This window comes from Coloeus monedula, assembly GCF_965178545.1.
Source record: "Coloeus monedula genome assembly, chromosome: 9".
NCBI lineage: Eukaryota > Metazoa > Chordata > Aves > Passeriformes > Corvidae > Coloeus > Coloeus monedula.
This window is the reverse complement of record NC_138789.1, coordinates 20,495,478-20,515,632: the sequence shown is the minus strand read 5'-3', so window position 1 is coordinate 20,515,632 and position 20,155 is coordinate 20,495,478. Positions and strand designations below refer to the sequence as shown.

The 20,155-nt window shown below is 39.6% G+C and overlaps 1 protein-coding gene across 4 annotated transcripts in view; it reads right to left on the bottom strand.

Annotated features, from left to right (window-relative positions):
* PIGK (phosphatidylinositol glycan anchor biosynthesis class K) overlaps positions 1 to 19,789 on the bottom strand; it is a 64,898-nt gene extending 45,109 nt beyond the window's left edge. Inside the window, exons 1-10 of one of the 4 annotated variants that reach the window (XM_082287621.1) lie at positions 19,660 to 19,789; positions 18,112 to 18,165; positions 15,994 to 16,085; positions 13,844 to 13,979; positions 12,497 to 12,608; positions 12,055 to 12,151; positions 11,593 to 11,710; positions 10,733 to 10,843; positions 6,047 to 6,219; positions 2,201 to 2,359 (exon numbers count right to left, since the gene is read on the bottom strand). In XM_082287621.1, coding sequence (XP_082143747.1) covers positions 2,329 to 2,359; positions 6,047 to 6,219; positions 10,733 to 10,843; positions 11,593 to 11,710; positions 12,055 to 12,151; positions 12,497 to 12,608; positions 13,844 to 13,979; positions 15,994 to 16,085; positions 18,112 to 18,165; positions 19,660 to 19,758 — 1,023 coding nt within the window. In that variant the 5' untranslated portion in view covers positions 19,759 to 19,789 and the 3' untranslated portion in view covers positions 2,201 to 2,328. Of the gene's footprint in view, positions 1 to 2,200; positions 2,360 to 6,046; positions 6,220 to 10,732; positions 10,844 to 11,592; positions 11,711 to 12,054; positions 12,152 to 12,496; positions 12,609 to 13,843; positions 13,980 to 15,993; positions 16,086 to 18,111; positions 18,166 to 19,659 lie in introns of those variants that run through there. The other 3 variants (XM_082287618.1, XM_082287620.1, XM_082287619.1) reach the window with 3 other exon arrangements.
* Between the last annotated feature and the right edge of the window lie 366 nt (positions 19,790 to 20,155).

Genomic DNA, 20,155 nt, shown 5'->3' with positions numbered 1-20,155 from the left:
GCAGCAAAGCAAGAAGATCAAGCCAGGACCTCCATATAAATAGCACTAGAAAGAATAACAAGCACTTCAGGAGACTGCAATTATAAAGCAGCCTGCTCAACTGCAAAAATAATAGCAGGTAAAGATCACACAGGGAGGAGAGACGAAGAAGAAATAATGAAACAACATAAGAATGTTACATAGGAAAGGTGTAAAAAGAAATGTATAACGGAAAACAAGATAAAAACCCTAAATGGAATATCCTGTGATACCTGGATATTTTCAAGCTATGCAGATGATGTTAAAATATACTAGATATACTTAAGAGCTCCCACTTTATCTGCCATGCAACAATTTTAGACATTACCTGGCCACTGCCTAACACTATATGTGCCCAAGTCAACTGGCATATCTAAGTACTTATGAAGAATGTAAAAGTTCTGAACTTGATTCAAAAGCTGAATTCAATAAAATATTGCCATTGACTTGCCTGTGCTCCATAGTACCTCTACAGACCAAGAGGTTTCTTTGCTGTCAATGCCTATTAAAATTATACATAGATATAACGAACTATATATAAGTTCAACAAAGCAGTGTTGTACTGAAAATGTGAAATGATAGAAGCACAACATGGTTCAACCAACAGCTGAAGTTTTCTCATAGAAAAAATGCAGGATGCCGCACAAAAATTTGGAGGAGGAGGGGGGAAAAAAATCATCAAAGAAAATCTGAGTCAAGAACTATGGTTTTGAAACAAAACTTTTTTTTTTTTTTTTACCAAAAAAACGCCAAAATCTGTCAAAATGCATGGTCAAAAATCTTTCCAAAGGAACAAAAAATATATTGTTCAAAGCTGCTTTTAAAAATACCTTGCTAAATAGGGACTGTAATTATCAAACATAGCACTTTAGTGTATTTAAACTCTTCCCAACACAATTTATACCTGCTGTTCCTTAAGATATTGACAGTCATCCTTATTTATTTTATACTGACATTATACTAGTGAAATTGTTCCCTCCTATATAATTTTTCCTTCTATAGCCTTCATACTAATTTCAGTTGTATTACCTTGAAAAGCTCTTCTACACTAGCAGGTATAGGAGTGTATGTATATATGCCTATGTATACATTGACCTATCTGTATGCAAGCAAAAAAAACCCAAATATATTTACTAAATAGTTTAGGAAATACAGCAGTGATATTTAACAGCAAGTATTGGTTCACTTATCTTCTTTAATTACTTGTAGGCTATTAAAAACCACATGGATTACAGAATTGCACCCTTTACAAAATTGTAGCCAAACTTAGCATTAAAACAGAATAAATTTGTAAGACATTAGAGGAAAATACAGTATGTGTGTAACTGATTAGTGCTCTTCACGAAAAGAATTAGGAAACCCATCTGAAGATGTTTGTGGAAGAACAATACTACCTAGAATTAACAGCTTCTTAATCCCACTGAAAATTCAATTCTGATGAGTAGAGACCTGCTGATTTCTGAGTTCTTTTTCTATTTTTACATTACTCGGAAACTGAAACACGTTACATCTCTACCAGGTTGTCGCCCAGGAGGAAAAGTGGAAAATAAGATAACCACCCATTATCCCGTCAAATTTCCACCGAACAAGGACCAAGTTCTACGCCCCCCTGATTCCGAAGGGATCCCGCAGAGGGCACGGCGGGGCGGGCACGGCGGGGTCCCAAGTCCCCGTTCCGGCCCCGCTCCCAGCCCCGTCCCGCTCCCGGTCCCAGTCCCCGGCCCGCTCCCAGCCCCGTCCCGGTCCCGCTCCCAGCCCCGTCCCGGTCCCGGTCCCAGTCCCCGGCCCGCTCCCAGCCCCGTCCCGGTCCCGCTCCCAGCCCCGTCCCGGTCCCGGTCCCAGTCCCCGGCCCGCTCCCAGCCCCGTCCCGGTCCCGCTCCCAGCCCCGTCCCGCTCCCGCTCCCAGTCCCCGGCCCGCTCCCAGCCCCGTCCCGGTCCCGGTCCCGCCCGCGGCGCTCCCGCTCCGGCGCGATGGCGCCACCTGCCGGCGGCGGCCGGGAGCGGCCGCGGGGCCCGCCCGGCCCTGCCCGAGCCGCGGAGTGCGGGACAGCCCCAGCGCCGCCACTGCTCCTGCCAAGCCAAGGAACCGGGAGGCTGTCCGGCGACGTGAGCTGGCAGAATTAGTCCTAAAAGTGACTTATGAAACTTGAAATAACTACAAATATGTTGCACCTCGTACAGACTGAACGGGGACTCTTTATTTTAAGGAAAGCCCACTGAGCTGAACAGCATCTACTCGCCAAACAAACAAATTACCTATTGGTTCATAAACTGGATCCCCCAAGGCTTCAGGACCACACAAGAGCACCTTTAATTCTTAAGCACATCAAATTGAAAACAGCTGGTGGAAAAGAAGAAAGGACAGGAAAGAGACACCAACACACACACACGAAATAGATTGAGAGAACATTAGCTAGTAATATTCTGCAAATGAACCAATTACTCATAATTAGGAGGAATGCTTGTGTAACAGGCTAACACAAGTGGCCAATTTATTTATTTTTAGGAAAATAGTCACTGCCAGTAGTATCACAATTCTTCATAACAGAAGTATTAAATACAAAGCCTAATTCTCAACAGCAATGAAACTAGGATGGTTTTATGTGATGCTGCCTTTAATTCACTTCTTACAACCCTCAAGGGAAATATTCATCCTAATTTTTACCAACACTTTCTGCTGATACAGATCTTTTCCTCATGACAAGAACTGAAAAGGAGAAAGTGTTCCAGCTAGCTGTAGAGTTACAATCCAAGTTTAAGAGACACACTCCTAATTTATTACATGTTCTAAACCCTGCAAGGGTCCTCCTCCAAAGATGCAGGATTTCTTCTACTCCTTAATGTTGACTTTTGCACTTCCATGGGGATTTAGACAAAACATAACCATCTGAAGCCTCAGAACCCCTAGACTGTCAGATTTTCTGCTAAAATTGGCAGCTACAGATCCAGTCAGGACTGAGGCAGCTGCAAGCCCTTTGAAGTGAATACAGCTTAGACTGAAACTGCTATGAAGAAAGGAAACAGCAGAGGAATCTTCTCTTTATTTTTTAAAGCTTTTACTCGCAAATATTCACCTACCACTACGTGGATAGAAAGAAAGCCTCTTCTCTTGGTTAATTAGTAGTTGTTCTCTATATGAGTCTCAGCCCAAGCCAGAGGAAACTTCAAAGGCCTCACTTGTCAAATGTCTCGGCATGAGCTCCACGTGAAGCTGCCAGTTCTGATCTGGTTGCACAGCTATGGCTCACGCTGGGCTTGTGAGCAGATCTGTACAACCAAGTAATTGCTAAGCAATTGTGCAACAAAGGAACAAACTTCTATTGAAAAGATTTGGCAAAGTCACAGCAGTGGGCAAGATGAGAACTTGAACAGTCTGCCAGCACTACAATCCTGATACATGCTCATGCCTCACATGACAGCATCTTCTTTATCCATAATCTGTGTAATCAGTGGTTCACCTCTTTTGTTCATTTGGCTTTTAATGTCCTTATCTGCACACGTGACACCTGCAGCTTTGAAACAAACAAATCAGATCTAACTCAGACTACTTAGGACTGTGTCAGAGTTGAGGTTTGGATTTCATTTTCTGGTTATGCTCTGTAACACAAACATTCTGTAACATTCTACTGCCACCAGGATGTAAAAGGAGAAGAAAAAAGGTATCAAGCTAACGTTGAGGGAAGACTAAACAGAGGACATGACTCATAAAGGAATGAAGCCATGAAACTTCATCAAATATTAAACCAGTAACATCTTCACACTCAGTAACCAATACAAATTTTAATGTACTAGTAGTATATACTTGTGATCTACCAAATACTTCTTGGTAAATACTTCTTATAAACTCTCAAGGACTCAAGTTCAATTCTTACTACTTTCTTCTGCTTCATCAGGGCTTTTAAAACAATGTTGGGCATGAAAAAGGTTAGTCATAACTAATTTGGAAGGATTATTTCACTTTCAATAAGCTTGGTTTAGTTCTCTCCCAATGAAACAAAAAAGAATAAACCAGGCTGTGACAGCCCCATCTTTCCCCAGCTGTTTTACTTGAGAGTGCCAACAGTCGTCACATTCCCAAAAGGCACAGAATGGTTTAACTGGTACTAAGAAGGTTAAGAATATTCTTTCATTCAGGAATCATTCTTACATTAATTTGGGACAATCAGTGGTAGTACCCATTCAAAAATCATGTAACTGTTGTTTTGCCTTCTCAACATGCTCAGAAATAGATGTGTGTAATGTTCATAATAGTCTTTTAAAAAAACCCAGAGTAACTAGTTCTTGTAGATCAGATGCTCCAAAACTGCATTTTTAAAAAGCATTAACATTTTCATTTAATAAATTCACTTCAAGCTGTAATTCTTAAATTTGTTGTAGCTAAACAGAGCTGTCATGCCAAGAAGTACTGACCTCAGAATTCTGTTTAAGGAATTTATTAAGGACTCCACATCACTGTCTATTACAAGCTCTACAACTTTTCAGTACTTTTTTCACAATCTCCATACTTTCTCCTCCATTAAAAACATATTGTCTATAAACTCTTTCCAAATGGTAACAAGACACTGAGAACTTAAGTACTTTTTAAAAAAATTGTAAAAAGAACTATTCAGCTATCAAACCAGCATGCCCCCATCCCTTCCAATTTCACAGACTTAAGTGAAATTACCATGATAATATAATACAGATTTCATTAAATATCAGAACATTTCATAAGGATAATATTTCTCGCTGTGCATGAGTGTCCATTTCTCAACATGCTTCTATGAGTCCAGTCCAGTAGTGTCAGGCACCAAAATCCCTCCACTACTGGCACCAAACTAACACACACACACAAAAAAGCTGAAAATTCCAGCCATTCATTTCCTGTTTCAGAATGGTAAAGTCCTTCAGAATCTACTTCTCCTTTTAATTGTCCACAAATTAGAAACCCACATAGGTAAGTTTTCATGGTTTTTGACTAGCAGAATGTCTGTTACTTGCCAAGAGCTTTTTTTATTCTTCAGTGAAAAAACAAATTTAGTGTCACTAAGTATTGTTCTGTACTAAGGAATCACAAAATTAGCTTTCGATGTATATGGTATGTACTAATGCATATGATCCAGATATACATACAGTATGAAGGTAAAATACAAAATATGCTAAACCTTGTAGGGTATTTATAATTACAAGGACCAGAGTTACTGTTATCTTTAAAATAAATAAAACTGCTATCCATTAGCTTGAGCAACAGTAAACAAGGCAGACAAGAATTTACATAAATTTATGTGTTGAAAAGTATTTAGTCCCTGACACAGCACAATATTTCAATCCTTTGTTTCCCCCTCCTACAGGGCAGTATCATCAAGCACAAAAGACACAACAGAAACAGAAGTACAATGTTAAATAAACCCTACAGAACAAGCACATCTTCCTTTACATCTTCCCAATAGGTGGCAACACAATCCCAAAAATACAAAGAAGTTTATACTTCTTTCTTCATCCACAAAGTAACGGAAGCCCTATTACAACTTCAATCAATGAACTTACACCAGTAATTTCAATCAAATGAATCACTGCATCTCAGGAACAGAAATTCTCAGGACAGTATAATGCCAAAGGCCAGAGAATTCAAAGAACTCAAACAAAGGGTTTATAGAAAGCTAATTGTTATCGAACACCTAACTAATGGCTTATACCCAGAGCTTATCTGGGGGGGCAAACTACCATAAGCAGGAATTTCAGTAACAAAATATTTGAGCATTAAAGAAGAAATGTCAAGGAAGAAAGAAAATTCTAAACTACTTTTGTTGTTGATATCCACACCTTGGTCTTAAGCAGCATTTATTTACAAGCGTTGAGGAAATGAATGGGTACTTTTAAACAATGTTTTCAGCTGACAACTTTATCACAGTAGGAGGTCCATACTAACTCCCTGATTCCTTGTAAGAAATGACAGAAAATCAGAGTTCTTTTTCCTTGGAAGTCACACAACTACTTTGCTTTTGTGGCACAAAGCTATACAAATCAAGTCTAAATAATGACTACTTACTTGCTTTCAAATCCAGCCACGTCCCGGGCCAAGGAAACCGTCTCTGTGGTGATCTCCACCTTCCTGACGCTGCCGAAAAAGTCTGTAATCAGAACATTCTGAGGGTCGCGCTGGAACAGGTCCGTTCGGTGCCCAGGGGTGGAAACACACAAGCTTTTTGGACAGACCTGAAACTGCAAACCAAGATGAACAATCACATCCTGTCCCTCATTCATCAACAGTCTCTACACACGCCCTCCAAAACAAAACTACTGTTAAAATAAAAGATAAATGACACATGTAACTTGCATTAATTTCAGTACAAGCTCCATAGCTGAAAAAAATGGTTGAACAAACACATTAAAATGCATAAACATCTTGATCATGCATTTCTGAAAACCTTTCTCCTTACACGGCCACTTGAGTTTAGAAATGCTCCTGTGAAAGCCAACCATCAATTACGTCTAACTGATAAATGCACAAATATATTTCTGAATATAGACACAGCAATGCTGCTATAACCTTCCAGAAGTCACAAGTAGGCATAAATTCTTCATATTTACCAAAGGGAGGCATGCAAAATTAAACAAGCTTTGATAAGTAGCTATGGTGAAGGCTTCATAAAGAAGCAAGAATCTACATTTTGACTGAAAATCAAGAAGAAAAATCCATAAGTCTTGTTTCTAGTTTACAGCCTAAGAATTAATGCAGAATTAGGATCTTCAAGTATCAAAGGTGCTTTATTTACATTAAGTTCACAGACATCCTGTGACATGTACAAATCAGCTATAAACTGTATTAATTATTTTACCCATGTATTTTGTCTACATAGCAGATCCCCTACACCCCGCACACACTGCAACACCTGAAAGACAAAACCAGCACTAACAAAAGCAGATGGAACAGTGACAGATTTGTTGCAGCATTTAGAACACCTGACAAGACAGGAAGCCTATTAAGTAACAAGTTTGTTATGTACCCAACAGACACTCAAGGCAATACAAATGCATTTTGGACACAAAGCCATTTTGCACAAGTCCTACCACACTTGCCACAACAGAGACCACCTGGTAACAGCACAAGTTATGTGAGCTCTTCACATTCCAGCCACCAGAACATTTAACACAAGAGGTTTAATAACAGGACTAAGAATGCCACACTCCATGTGGGTGCTTGTCTTCCTTAATCTTAAATTCTCCAAATGATTTTCACAAACAGGTCCATCAGCCACAGGATCTAGAGCTCATATGCTTAAATTACATCATGGGTCAGCTCTTAGAAGGTTGCATTCTTATGACAAAACCACAGGTCTTAATCAGCTCAGTGCAGATGCAACTTGAATTATCCCAGATTATGACTGACAAAGCCTGTGTTTCGGGCCATACTTCCCAGCAGAAATTTTGGGCTCAGCCTGACACAAAATGCACAGGCTTTTGTTGCTTTGGACAATAGAGCCCTACATTACAAAAAGTTTCCCAGAGAGGAACCAATCTACCTGGCTTTTCTTCATAGAGGACAGATTCTATCTCCCCATTCCTCCCTTTTGCCCTATTCCAGTTTCTCTTTGATCCCTTTTTATCTTAAGCCTGTAAGCACATGGCATTAGGCTGCTTGTCCAGGGAGACCTCAGCTCACTTTCACCTTTACCTGAAGCATACAAGCACACATAGACACTGAGCTCTTTTTTTAACGCTTCCCAACTCTCCTGTTGGCTGCTATCACACAGCTGCTAAAGAAAAGACAGGGCAAATCAAATCCTTGTTATCCTCCCTGTGGTGAAAATGGACTAGACTCATCAGCATCACGCTTCCCATACAAAAGCCATTTGTTAATGCACACAAACCCTCTAAAGTTTCCATTTTCACCAAAATGCTGTCAATTTTCTCCAGCTCTGCTCCAATTAAGGGCACAAACATAAAAACTAAGTGTCTGAAGTAAACTATAAAAAGTAAGCATTTGTTTTAATCCCACTATTTGAAGCATAAATTTATGCTGCAGTTATACAAGTAAGTCTCTCTGCCAAGGTTTTGAGAGTCCAAAAAAACCGCATCAGCACTGAAAGTGGGAAACTGACACTGCACCCAACTAATTCTAACCTGTCCTGCAACAGTTTACTACCACAACATGTATGAATTTGAACAAAAATATGCAATGGCAGTGAGAAGAAGACTTCAGTGTTAAAAACCTACCCATCCACTACCACTGCGAGAAAGGATTGCAAACCAATTATACCACAGCAGACTAACTCTAATAACCAAAGTCTTCTAACAAAAAAAGGAGAAGGCAAACACTGGGTAAGTTAAACACATTTTTTCCTAGATCAATTTTTCCATATTTTTTAAAACTTTTTTCCAAACAGAGCTAAACAACTCCCCCAATTTTGTTATCTTGACTTTTCTTAACAACAATTTAGCTATTTCATGACAAATGATACCTCATTTAGAAATTTATTTGAATCTTATTTTTAAAGTTCAAATGTGTGACATTTCGATGTAGTCTTTATTTTCAGGGAATTGTGATCAAACCTAAAGTCAGTCATTTGCACAGCTTATGCTATCCCTTAGCAACACAGATGGAACAGGTGGGGAGTAGGTGGAGTGGATTATGAAAAATGATGTCTCATTCTTTACAGGAATGCAATATCCAAATCTTAGGTGGATGTGAAGAGAAGCTGTTTCAAGAGCAGTTAGAGAAAAGTAAAGAAGTAACGGGATACAAGTAGTATAATGAACATACAGTACTCCAAAAAGAGAAGACATTTGACATATCAGAGGATCAAACAACTAAAGATCATTTAATTTTAAAGCTAGGTAGTGAGTAACGTAAGTTACCCTGATCTTGGAAAGCATTAATTTAAAAAGGCAGAGTTGTATAAGCAGTAGGTCTTTGTTCTTAAGCCAGCTAACACTAACAATGCATTTCAGTGCCAGAGTACCTCCTGTAACTGTTGGCAAAAAATAGGTTTATCTCCTTACCATGGACTAACCATATGTCACTTTGGAACTCTTAGATGAAGCCTTGAAAAGCACCCACTCAAAGTCAAGTGGTCACATTTGCTGAAATGTGTGCAATGCATGATCACACAAAGGTCTGCGTTGGAAGAGACCTTAAAGATCATCTAGTTACACTTCCCTGCCAAGGGCAGGGACACTTCCCACTAGACCAGGCCTCAAAGTCCCATCCAACCTGGCCTTGAACAAATTATCATAAATCATGATATATTTGGGTCCCTTCTCCTCCACTCCCTGAGCAACAATCAGCAGATCGATATATGATGACTTAAATGATGTAGGAAATTTACCAGCATGGATAACTTTCCTCAGCTCTCCCCAACTATTTGGCATATAAGCAAAAACACAGTCAGGTGTCTTCTCCTAAGAGTTCAAAAAGTAAACTACTTGGCCAGCTAAAAAATTTCTACACTTTTCACAATAATCAGATTAACATTCTGCTGGCCAGACCAGCTATACCACTTCCCAGAGAGTGTCTTACACAGTAGAAAGCACTGTTCCTTTTTATGACCTTTTATTATTAACACAAATTAAATTTCTGGTTTACAGTGACATTTAAATGAACAGGCTAGACAAAGATACTTAATCAATAAAGAACTTGCATATTTTTCTTTATCAAGATTTATTTTAAAGTTGTCTGTATCCCATAATTAGAAGGTATTAAATTATAGGACAGAATTTCATCCCATAGAAGTAAAAGAACCTTGAATCTTAGCCACTGAATCAATTCTGTTATCAACATAAAATCTGCCAAGTGTGGGCTGTTTAGAGTGAATTCTAGCATACATGCAGCAGTCAGGCTAACACCATCCTCTGTAGACAGAGGGTGGCATAAAACTTTTGGGCAGCTGCTCCTTTTACAGAAATGAATCTATGACAATGTGATCTGTATGTGGTGGCTCTTAGATCACTGATGTGGCACAGCAGGATTTACAGGTACAAGGTACCAAAGTATAATGTATGACTACAAAGAAACTAGCATTGAAACAGGTATAAAGGGTTAAGAGAGCAAATAAAATACAGTTACTTTTTATGTCACCTCACTAGTGTATACATCTCACTGCTAGAGAGGCATTTTCATCAATTTTGTCACATGTTATCTGGTTGGCTTCTTCTTTTCCTTCTGCTTCGTACCTGAGATCTACAATAATGTTTGCCTCAGCTATAATTAAGTCCAAACACTGATGGATTTGGACATTTCTTGCTCTGGAATCTAAGCAAATATACAGATAAATCAGTCTCTGCAGGCATTTTTAAGTGCACAGTTAGAATTTTAACTGTTTAATCACCTTTGCAAAACACCACCAATGCCTGCTTTTCCACATCTGCAAAGTGTCTGCTATCCATTAAGCTGGTTTTAGAAGCTTCCTACTAAAATTTTTCATATGCAAATGCTTCATTCTATTAAAATGAATATTTAATGAATACTTTATTATTTTTTCAATGAAAAATACAAAATCTGGCTAATTTTGGTTAATTTTTTCTGTAGCCAGCAAAGCACTTTCAAACAAGGACAATCCTTGAAGTGGTACAAAACTACATTTAACAATGGCAAAAAAACCCTCCCTCCAAAGCTGCTTCCAAGAGAAACAGCGGGAGCATAAAAAGCATTTGAAGAACCCTACAGACAAAATAGATTAGTTTTGGAACTATTAAATGCATTAGCATATTCATGTGTGTTGAGTATTCTACTTACTAGGTCATTCATATTTGTCTGACTGGCAGGATGAATTTCTTCCAAGAACTCTAACACATAGAACGTGTATCTGTCCATGAGATGAACGCCAATCCCCAGGTCAGGCTGATGCTTTAAAACAACACACAGCAGTTATTGGGCACTTGCAGGAGAGAACTCAGTATTCAGGAGAGGGAACAGAATGCAATAACATATTACAAAAGTTATGCATAATTTTTTTTGTTCTTAGGCAAATTATGCAAAGAAAATAGCTAGCTGTGAAGAAACCTACTCTTGATACGCTGAACAATGCAGTTTATCTATAAACTGTATCCTGGTAGTATCTGTGTTTCCCAAAAAGCAGGGAACCATTTCTGAATGGTCCAGCATGGATCTGTGGACTTTGAAAATAGGGCCGGGAGAGCCAGTGTATCTTACAGCAGTGCAGGGGTTCAGGTAATCCTGACTTGCTGCTTTTGGTCTAGCTGGGATCTCTCCTATTGCTCTTTCTGTAATTCAGCTGGGATATAATTACAGCACGTGAAAGTTACTGTTTTGTTTTCTTTTATATCAAGTGTAGTAAGTCCTAATTGAATACTCCTCACACTCACCTCTGAGCAGTCTTCCCATAAGATTCCTTGCTATCCTATGCAATGCATAAACTGGTCACCAAGGACAGAAATCCATTGTTAGCCTGGTTCTTTGGGACAGCACACAAAAACAAGCAGGAACGGTACACTTACAAGTTTTGTCAAACCCACACTAAATACCTTATATATTCAGCAATAAGAAGGGAAATTTTTAGTTAAAAGTCAGTAGGAATTGTGCTTTTAACTAAGGCATTCTGAAAATTGTCTTCAGGATCACATAAATCTACTTACTGATAAAGAATCTTCTCCTACTTGGCTGCTAGCCAAGGCCATTATATTGGGTGAATAAAACCGTTCATACATGGATGCTCCTTGACAAGTATCAATAATAAACAACAATTCATTGTACCTGAAAGAAATAAAACAGCCTCCTTACCCATTTCTGCTTAAACACCATATACATACTTTGCTTTTTAGTTACCAGGGCAGCTGCTCAGAACCTAAGAACAGGAGCTCACCCTGATCAGTTTTAAGATGCCAGTTTGGCCAAAGCAATACATTTGAGCAGCTCTAACTGCAGGAAGCTGAAAGCAAAAACTAAAATTCTGCTTTCTGAATGCAAACTCTTGCACAGCTTTAGGGACAACAAACAGTATCACTGCTGCAGGTAAGCAAGGCCTACCAGTTAGACACACTTAAAGAGTATGTTCAGGATATTCAGTATTCAATATCTAAATAATGCTTATTTCTTACCTCCTTTTCTGCCACATTTGTTCAAAGGCATCAGCAAGTTCTACATTTGTAATTTCTTCAGAATCCTGAAATTTTAGGAAACCATTTCCACCATGGCCTGACAGAAAAATCAGAAGTTAGGCAAGTATGTAGGTTAAAGGAAGATATTCAGCCTGGCTGATCATTTTTCTAAAACAAGGTAAACACAATTCTCTTTCTCCAGAGAGAGTCCAGCAAAATAAAATATTAGTACAGTAAGCACAGTACACATACACCATTTCAACTGGAAACAACACTGGCCTAGTACTGCTTTACAGGCATTTTTTCTTAATTAGTATGATACGCTAAAACCAGAAAAAAATCTTTTGGTCGATCCTTTTGTTCATTTGGACTACTGATGCTTTCAACAAACCCATCCAACTGAGCAAGCATCAATAAATTGCACACAGAAACCTGCAATTACCTGTCATATATATTAGAATATTGCTTCTGTCATCAGAAAGAAGACGTTTAGATCGTGGTGTGCTTGGTGGGATTCTTCCCGTTAAAACACGCAAGAAATTTTCAACAGTAACCTATGAATAGAAGCATAAAGTAATTTTTTTTAAGACAAAAGTACTGATCAGCTTTTGGCTGGGTTACAGAAATTAAATAATGGAACACTAAAATATGCAGGGTATCTAACCAGACATAGTATGGCATGGTATAAACTGCATAAACAGATATTTTCTGTGTAAGGTTTTACTTCAGGTTAAGAATCATGTGGCAGCTTTTACTTTATTCCACAAACATCAGCCTGTTGCTTAATTATATCCAGTAAGTCTACCACCATTATAATTTTAATACATTTACATTTATCTAAAAACCTGTCAGCATATAGCTTCACCGTGCCAAAGCTGCTCCTGTACTCACAAAATGCTCCAATGTTAGTGTGTGTTACCATGGAAAAACAAAAGTTTAAATTCCCTCTGCAACTCAGGAAAGAAAAAACAAGATTAATTCAATTACATAAGTCTGAGTGATCAGATAAGCTCCATCTGAGTGGTGACTGCAGACATCCTATAAAACACCATCTCCTCTTTAAGTACATGTACACAGCTCAAATGCCAGCAACAAATCCATACTCAGGAAAAAATATGATTAAAAGAATGTAGCTCTATTCCAGTTCTGTGTCTTCACTTCCTTGTATAAAGCTTCAGAGAAATAAAACATCCACTATACACTTAAATGCAATCCAATAAACCTTTAGCAATAATTCTACAGCACTACTAAATCAAGAAACTGATGTGTAATTTTATCTCAACTGGTAAAGACACTGCCTGGTATGAAGGAATATTACATGAAAAGAAAGGTGACGGAATGCAGATTTTTATACAGTAATTGCTTTGCACTAATGATTAGGTTATGGCTTTTCTTTTATTTTAAGATCATATGCTTAAGATTAGGAATTTAAGTAAATTTACCTAATAAACAATTCACTTGCACACCAAAATTTTCACAGTAATTTTTGTGTTGGCAAGATGAGACACTGAACAGTCATTCCCAAAGAAATTTCCGTAATATGATTCTACTCCATTATTTAAAATGGGCAGTATACTAAACATGTTTCTAGTATAATAACTTCAAATACAAACTCAAATATCAAGGAGGGGAGGGGTATGCATTTTAAACTCATCAGCTGATAATAAAAGCCCTGCCCAAAACCAGTAATATGAACAGAAAGACTTTCTCAGACTTCACAGATGCTGCATAAATCTTTAAACCAACACTAAAAAATAAAGACCCAGTGTTTTAATTAAAGCACAGTTACCTCATAGCTTCTATAATCCACTTCCACATCATCTCCATAGACATTTAGCTCCATGTTTTTATGACTAAACACAGTAGCTGGTTTGGGATTTCTGGGATTACATGCCATATCATCTGCCAGCATCAAGACAATGTGACTATGGAAAGTAAGAAAAAAAACATTTCAGCCATTCTACTTTCACCTAACAGTCAAAGAGAAATTAGAACAACACTGTTCAACAATTACGACAATAGCTCAAACCCCTCCAAAACAACCAACCCCAAGAATCACGATAAATGTTTATTTTTAAGATGTGATTCCAGGCTCGCTCTCTCTCTCTCTCTCTAGGTCTTCTCCAATGTCTTGGAGAGTATTCTTGACTGTAATCTAAAGCATTGCTGGCTTTTTGAGATTAATTCCAAATCTTTGGATATGGATAAGAAATGGATTTTGCTACTGAACAACAGAAATCTCAGTCACACGGTAGTTCTTGCAGCATTTCTAAAACCGACACCTGTTTTGACTTTAATGGCGAAGACAGATGCAAAGCAGATGAAAGCTCTCAGGTAAGGGCAGGACTAGTGACAGAGTTTCTGAGGCAGTGCCAAGGGCACCTGTGCTTCAAAAGCTGTACAGGAGAGAGAACAGCTGCTTCTGAATGACATGTGCAAGCACAAAAGGCATCTTTCTATGCCTTTCAGCCCACAGCACTTCCGCAATGCATTCCCTTGGATTTATAACCTCAAAATCCATCTAAAAATTGAGTTTCAAAATCCTCTCTTTCAAAAACCAGAAAGTCACTCCTTTTTTTCTTTTTTTTTTTTTCATTTTTTATATAATAAACACAGGGAGCAGGATGATGCTGCCATTGCACTCATAGTTTGTGGATACAAAACTACAGCTAGCAAGAATTTCTCTTGCTCCTTTCCGTGAGATAGTTTTCTCTCTCACAGAAGATGTTAGCAGAGTTCTATAAACTATGAACACCTGCGACCTTGTAGAACTATGTTTATGGTACAGTAGAAAAATATTTTGACAATGGATGTTTTAGGATTATAGCCAATCCATCCAGGGGGTGGCTGATCCTTTGTCCAACTAGACTACGAAGAAAAAAGTCTATTAAAGAGTTTGTAAAATGATTAAATAAATCAATCTTGCTGCACAATTCCTGCCTGCTGGATCTCTCTCCTCTCCTCCCTACGGCTGCAGGATACAGTAACAATAGTTGAGTGGGAGCTAACTGAGGACTCCAATTGTCCAGTTTTGGACTTGGACAAAAAAAATGCCATACAAATTTAATCCCCCAGAATATGCATTTTTCAGTGATGAAGCAGGCCACACTTCTTTAGGCACACATGCTGGAGAAACTACCAGTCCTCTAAATTACATTAAAAACCAGGACCACCAGGAATTCCATAGGAGCCTATGGCACATAGAGCCTATTACACAACTGTCAGTTGGTGCCTTAAATTCACTTCCACAGTTCTGACAGAAGTAAATTACATTCTGGAACAGCTGGATGGAACTGTGCCAACACCCCTTGAAGTTCCAGTAGGAACACAAAGAAAAGACACTTCAGAACCTTCCTACTCCTGTTGTCAAAGAAGAGATACTGTTCTAACCCTTGTGCTGTCACTAGAGAAACACAATTTGTATGGACAAAAAACCTGATTTCTCTAAAAAAAAAATCACACAAAATGGATTTTTTCAAGGCAACTGAAAATATATAGAAGTTGCTCTGTTCAGAGCCTTTAAAGACTCAGTATAGTTACAGATGTGGAAGCCTTACATCTCAGTACAGTCACAGCTACCAACATCTCCACACTGAAAGGAAATTGAAGTACAGCAAGACTCATCTCTCACAGCAGTGCTGTCATTGCTGAATGCAAATAGGAATTTTCACATTACACTTTCACCAATTTGCTAAGTGGTACATTTTAGTGGCCAGATCTAATTAGCCTGCTCCAAGTGGAAATTTTATTATGTAACATGTTGCTTTTCCTTTTGAACAACATTGCTGCACTTTTCACCACATTGATGTGATTGCATTCTTCCTTTTTACTTTTATCCAGTTAAACTGGGAAGATAAATGTATTTCTACTTTGCTTCAGACAGTATGAGAACTTTAACAGCACATTTGCAAGGAATTAGATTCACCAAGATTCCCTCACCTATCAGGAATGCCCAGTCTCTTGACACTTCTGTACACTGAAAGAGTATTTGCCACATGACGATAATTAAACCAGAAGCGAGAGGTACACACCTTGAAAGGAAACAAAAAGTGTAAAGATACAAATTGGCCCAGCTCATTGCATCAGAAGAACATGATTACAGCAATATTAAAAAAATAGTAACTATTCAGAAAGGATATAGTAACACCAAGAAACTCATGATATAAGCTATATAAATCTTTGTTGTACCAAGCAAAATACACTGAAAATAAAAGTTAAAAAAAAAGCTCTTAGCATACTAATGCCTGAAAAAATTGTCATAAACCATTACTAAATATAGAAAGTGGCACTTTAGGGAATAATTCAGCAACAGTAGGTGGATAAGATAAATTTTTTCATTTGCTTTCTCCTTATCAAATGGAAGAATAATCAAAGGAAGAGTTCTCATCTCAATAGCAAACCCATTCTGGGAGCATTCTTCCACAAAGGCACAAGTGAATTAATTCATGCAGAAGTCACACACAGGGGAAAATGCACTGAGAACATTTGCATTTAAGGAGTCAAATAAAGTAAGAGAAAAATGAGCTCCAGCCAAAATCTGAATACAAATTCTCAGAAACCTCAAGCAAGTCCAATTTCTACTGTTCTAACAGGCAAGGGGTCAGGGCTCAGTCATTCCCTTTACTTAAACACTCCCTAAATCAGGTTCTGATTCAGAGGTTTCAAAAGCTCCTAAAAGAGGTGACTTTAAAACCACAAAAACAGAGATTCTGGAAAAAGCATTTTGATAGTTTTTTAATTTTTCAGCTCTAAATGTAGAGCTGTAAATTACACTACATAGCATCTCTTTCCCTACTCTTTTCATAAAAAAAACTCAGTTGTAGCTTAAATAATAATAACAATTCAACCTGAAAGGATGCCCTTGTGTTTGATCACCCTGTCAGTTAAGAGATTCCCAAAAAGCCTACAGTAATCAGTCCATGAGGACATTTGCCTTTCAGCAACATTTAAAGTTCTGAAAACAAACTGTCCAATTTAGCTGAGACATTTCAAGGTACTATCATCTGCCCCTTGCTTCCATTACCTCCCTTACAATACAATGGAAAATGTGACTAAGCTTCAAATATAGTTATCCACACTGCAGCACATTAATTCAAGCTATTGATGAGGTGGGATTGCAGTATGATCCCAGGTTTGAAGTGCCCGACAGCAGTAAACCCCTCCCTGTTTTACTGCTTAGAAATTAGTAGCAATTGTTACAAAACTTAATGATAAACCACTGAGAAAAAAAAACAAGCAGAAAATCTGTTCAGGACAGAAAGTATAGGTCCTTGGACCTAATTTTCCACCTTCTTTGTGTGTTTTTATGGGTCCTAATAAGAGCATCTATTTGTTAATAGTATTAAAATAGTATGCTACGTTTTAATAGTTTCAAGTTTGTACATTGTAGAATATACAAACTATTCTCTCTAATTCAATTAGTTACTGTTAACTTTCCTTTTTTTATTGTTCAGTTTTAGTATATGGAAAACAAACAGCTGCTATTGAGTAATTACAATAGTGTTCTGAAACAAATTAGTCATTAAGACCTGAATTGGGATTAAGAACCAATCGTGCAGCATGATTCAAAGCTAATAAAAGTTACATGGCAAAGAAAAAAAGAATTAGGGTAAGAACAGTTGATCTAAACACTATGTTGCCTGAATTGATTTTATTCCCAGCCTGTTATCACAAGTTAACATATTGAAAAAGAACAAAAATGAGATATAAATTCTACCTTTCTTGTCAAAGAGACCAAAATTCCCTGGTATCAGAATTACATCTTTTTTTCAACATGCAGTATGCTAATTTAACTATTTTAATGCTTTCAGAACTTTTGTTTTATGAATCCTGCTATGTAGCCAGACACATTGAGTGCTTGAAATTCTGTCATATGGAAAAGATAATTTCATTACAGTCTAATAAATTTGCAGGCACAATTTCAAATTTATTAATTTCCAAATGTTTATCTTTCCATTTATTTCAAATAACCAGGACTCTTAAATGACTGTTGCAATTATGGCTCCTGATGAAATATTGTCGACTTTACTGGAGGAAAACAACCTGGACCATGCTTACCAAAACTGCCCAGTTATTTGTATGCCCACTTCTAAGAAACTGTTCTGCTTGATCCTGAAAGATGAACAAAATTTTAGATTTTTCAGCAATAAGAAAGAAATGACCACTCATAGCTTTGTTATTTCCACCATAGCGTTCAATGCATATGTTTACCACATATTAACACTGAATAAACCTTAGAAAACCTACAAGAGATGTATTTTTCTTAGTATTTGCACATTTCATGTGAATTAACCCCTCCAAATCTTTCCCTGAAACTTGCTACAGAACAGAGGAACTATTACTCACTTACATCTCAGTTAAAACCAAAAGCCTGCACACCTCTACTCCGAAGGACACTCCAAGAACAAAATAATATGATTTATTGACCTACAGTTTCATCCTTAACGAGAAAAGAGGCTTGGATTCAATTCAATTCTATCTTCAAAAGCAGGTGAGTGAACCTGCAGTTTTAACCCACTTTAAATCCAACGTGGTTACATTTATCTTCCAAAATTGGGATCTATGACAGCAACCTTCTATATAATCTGTGTTCTCCATAACTCCCACTTTCCTTTGCAGATGAGAGGGCCCTTTCTCCTTAACAGAGAATATAAATCAGGACACAAAAAAGGGCTAAGACTTTGCAGAGGTATGGGAATAAGTCTGTCACAGGACAACAATCCAAACCTGCTGACTCTTAAATCAGACTCTATTAACTCTGAGGAGTTCTGGGATGATGCTTGTGGTCTTATACAAAACACGCAGTAACAGAAGTAGTGTTGTACTTCAAGCAGAAAACAACTTGCAGTTTAATTAGTCATCCAGAGATTGTAAGAATATTTCTATTGTTCAGGGTGCGGGGGTTGTTTGGTCCTAGTTGTAATTAATTTCAAGCGTAACAACTTGTTAATAACGCAGAATTCAAAAGCAAACAACACTCCAAATGTAGCGTGGGCACAGTGCATTAAGCTAATTGCTGAAACATGACATTACTCCCACCTGCCAAACCCACTGGCACCTGCCGTGTGCAAGCGGGCCGCACCTGCGGGATGGGCTCCACGCCGGGGAGCGCCCGCACCCAGCCCGGGGCACCCCGAACTCGGCCAGCGGCGTCCGGGAACGGGCATCAGACACCCTCTAGAAGTTACAGTGCGTGGCCAAAGAGGAACTGAGTTTCAGAAACTCACAAGAGGATAAGAAGTCTGAGGTTTTGTAACTTTCATCAGCTTGAAAAAAGCACAGAAACCCCCAGGCCGCCCGGCACCGGCGCTCCCGGCACACAGAGCCCCGCGGTTCCGCCCACGGGCAGCGCCGGGCGGGGCCGGGGGAGGGTCCGCCAGCGGGGGAGGCAGCGCTGGGGACCGCGTCTCAGTATCGGTGCCTGTCCTGCCGACGCGGCCCTTCCTGCGTGCCGCCAGTGGCTCCGCACGGCTCCGGGGGCAGCCCACGGGCACGGTCCCTGCCTGCGGAGGGGAGGCAACGGGGACACCGGCAGCACCGAGCCGCGGCGCCGCCCGCCCGCCCGCTCGCTCTCCGGCCCCGCCGCTGCTCCCCCAGCCCCCGTACCTGGAGGCCGCCGGCCAGCGCTGGGCCGCAGCAGCCCAGCAGCAGCAGCACGGCGGCGGCGATACGGGCCCGGGTGGCGCCGGGCCCGGCGGCCGCCATCTCACCCCGCCTCCTGCGCGGGCTTGGCCGCCGCGGCTGCCGGAAAAGGGGGCGGCGGCCTGTGCGCAAGTTCCGCGGGGCGGGAGCGCCGCTGGCCCGGGGCCGGCCCGGGACTGTCCTTTACCCGCTGCCGCCGTCCCGGTGCCTGCACGAGCAGTGCCCTGCTGCGAGCACGGCAGGCACTTGGTCACGTACAGAGCTCCCCGGCTGTGGAGAGCCCGCTCTAGTCCGGTTCGGTAGAGCAGAGGCGGTAATGGCAACAGATCTGGCCATTGCCTTGGGCACACGAGTTCTTCATGGCTCTGTCGTGAGCTGGTGCTAGAAAGCACCGGCGGCGCATCTCGCCTTTGGCTTGGTTGGCTCCTGCGGGTGTAACAGCAGACGTTTCTTTCAGCCG